Here is a 2500-nt window from a genome sequence, read left to right as displayed (position 1 = left end):
GATTGTGTACACAGACATACATATATATACATACATGTATGAATTTATATATATGCATATATATACATATATGCATTTATAGACATATGAATATATATAAATCTATCTATCTATCTATCTATCTATATATATATATATATATATATATATATATATATATATATATATATATATATATATTGTGTGTGTGTGTGTATGCGTGTGCATGGACGACCGCACTCGTGTATCACAGTGGTTTTGTACCAGCAAGCTATTTCATGGAAATCCAAACGCTAAACGAGATTCCAATCCGATTTATTGTTGAAAAACGATTTTGCATATTTCAGAAGGGATATATTAAACCAAGAGAAGAAATTTATTTGTTCTAGCCACAGAGAAAGGTAAAAAAAAGAATCAAAGGAAAAAGAGGTTGAATGCCCAACACACGCAGCTCCTGAGCAGTCGGTCCAGCGCTTTCCTTATGACTGTGCCCTGAACAGGCTTCTGGCTAGCATCTGTGGCCCCGTCGACACTGGTTGTCGAGGCAGCAGAACGGCAAAGGGGGATGCAAACTTATATATATATATATATATATATATATATATATATATATATATATATATATATATATATATATATATATATATATATATATATATATATATATATATATATATATATATATATATATATATATATATATATATATATAAGTTTATTAAGAGAAAATCTTACATTTGGAAAGGAGTCCGGCCGAGGATGAGGAATTTCAATAAGGAATTTCACTGTACTGGTGTAGGCCTCACGTTATCCTTATTCTTAGCTTAACACATTTTCGCACAAGGCCTCGGGTATATAAATACTATATAAATAGCTCAGCCTTTGTCTCGCTTCTCTGACTATCGCAACGCACTTTTTCATAATACATTCCACGCCAAACTTGCTATAAATTTCCCAAGACGTCTGCTGATTCTTCAGCATAACCAAGATGCCTGTTCCTGCCAGACGCGATTGTCTGCGCTCTGCCTGTACTTCCGACCACGTTACAACTGGGTCATCCCACGGCTTAGTACGTATGGTCCTCTCGAAAATGTTCCCTTTGTGTGCGTGTGTCTGTGTGTGTATCACAATATTTGATGCACACAAGCCATTCCATGGAAAACAAAACACTAGACCAAATTCCAATCCAAGTTTATTAGTCAAATGAAACATGAAATGAGATGGTAAACCATTAGAAGAAAGTTCTTCGTGACATCCACAGGAGGAAATGGCAAAGAAAAGAATGAAAAACAAAAGCAAGAAAGAGTTAACGGTCATGCACGCAGTTCTTCAACTTTTGGTTCAGAGTTCGTGTCATGCGCCATGCACTCGCTGGGGCATGACTCAGACGGGCACACAGATTTTCCTTTGAGAACAGCCGTCTGTGCAGCACTTCTGGCCCGGTGGACACTGGTCGTCGTGGTAGCAGTACTGCAAGAGAGGAGGGAGAGTGCGTGAGAGATGGCTCGCTTTCCTCTGTTCAGCTCCAGGAAGGAAAGGAAGAGGAATTGCATCTTCAGAATGACGTATTTCTGAAGATGCCAGTTTGGAACTTAGCTGAAAACTAATCAGCACCATTCCGATTATTCTAGAAACCTTTTTTTCTTTACGTTAGTCGTTTTCCATTGCATGCCCCCCCCCCCCCCCCAAAAAAAAGATCAACTACCATAAATTTGCAATATCATAAAGAACATATTGAGCCAAATATCCATATTCAGAGACAGTAAATAAATGTCATGACATTTCCTCATGACATCCAGCTCCGGTAGCTAGAGCGTCCGAAATTTTCGAGACGAACCGAGCGAAGAGGAGCCGGAAATACTTACGGGGAAGTTGCCGTCGAAGAAGTCGTAGCAGGGAGCGGGGTCGGGGCAGCGGGGGGGAGGCGGGGGATCTATAGGGAAAAATAGGAAGGAATGAGAAAAAGGAATCATGTGTGTGTGTGGGGGGGGGGTGGAGGACGGCTGGGAAGGTGTGTGTAGCATGCAAACATTTTACAGATGAATAGGTTTGCTGTAGCTCAATGGGATGTATCTTTATAACTGTATTCACGTCCATATACCTCGTGATTCCATAAATATAATTGCGTATCTATTTATCTCAGAATAGAATAAAAGAATTGGACCTACAGTCTCACTCCTTGAAATAACTGTAACGCGTATGTTTCTTATATGATCCTTAGTCTTTACTCAAACATGCAAGACAGAGGTCAAGGGTCACGGGTCACTCACCACAACACACGAGAGCGTTCGTCGGAGTCTGGCAGTAACGAGAGCACTTGTGGCTCGCCATGGCTGCCACGACGCAGGCAGCGAGAAGGACGACGAAGCGAAGGCGCAACTGCAATGCAAATTCATGTTAGGATCACTTATACTTATGATATATTTTATACGCAAAGAGAAGGCAAACTGACAAATGCCAGAGCGGTAAGTCTTGATCTCTGCGTATATTTCAAAGGCAAATTAACATTTTCTAAAGAATG

The 2500-nt window shown here is 40.0% G+C and overlaps 1 protein-coding gene across 3 annotated transcripts in view; it reads right to left on the bottom strand.

Moving 5' to 3' along the window:
* Window positions 1–2500, bottom strand: part of LOC113812008 (uncharacterized) — a 16224-nt gene that overhangs the window by 13433 nt on the left and 291 nt on the right. The window contains exons 2-4 of one of the 3 annotated variants that reach the window (XR_011398444.1): window positions 2250–2358; window positions 1845–1912; window positions 1190–1449 (exon numbers count right to left, since the gene is read on the bottom strand). Coding sequence is in view for 2 of the 3 variants with exons in the window: in XM_027363874.2 (XP_027219675.2) it covers window positions 1363–1449; window positions 1845–1912; window positions 2250–2358 (264 nt within the window). In the remaining variant the exon portion in view is untranslated. Of the gene's footprint in view, window positions 1–1158; window positions 1450–1844; window positions 1913–2249; window positions 2359–2500 lie in introns of those variants that run through there. The other 2 variants (XM_027363874.2, XM_070119714.1) reach the window with 2 other exon arrangements.

Source organism: Penaeus vannamei, unplaced genomic scaffold (genome assembly GCF_042767895.1).
Source record: "Penaeus vannamei isolate JL-2024 unplaced genomic scaffold, ASM4276789v1 unanchor566, whole genome shotgun sequence".
NCBI lineage: Eukaryota > Metazoa > Arthropoda > Malacostraca > Decapoda > Penaeidae > Penaeus > Penaeus vannamei.
Note: the sequence above shows the minus strand (reverse complement) of the source record. Positions and strands in the feature narration are given on the sequence as shown.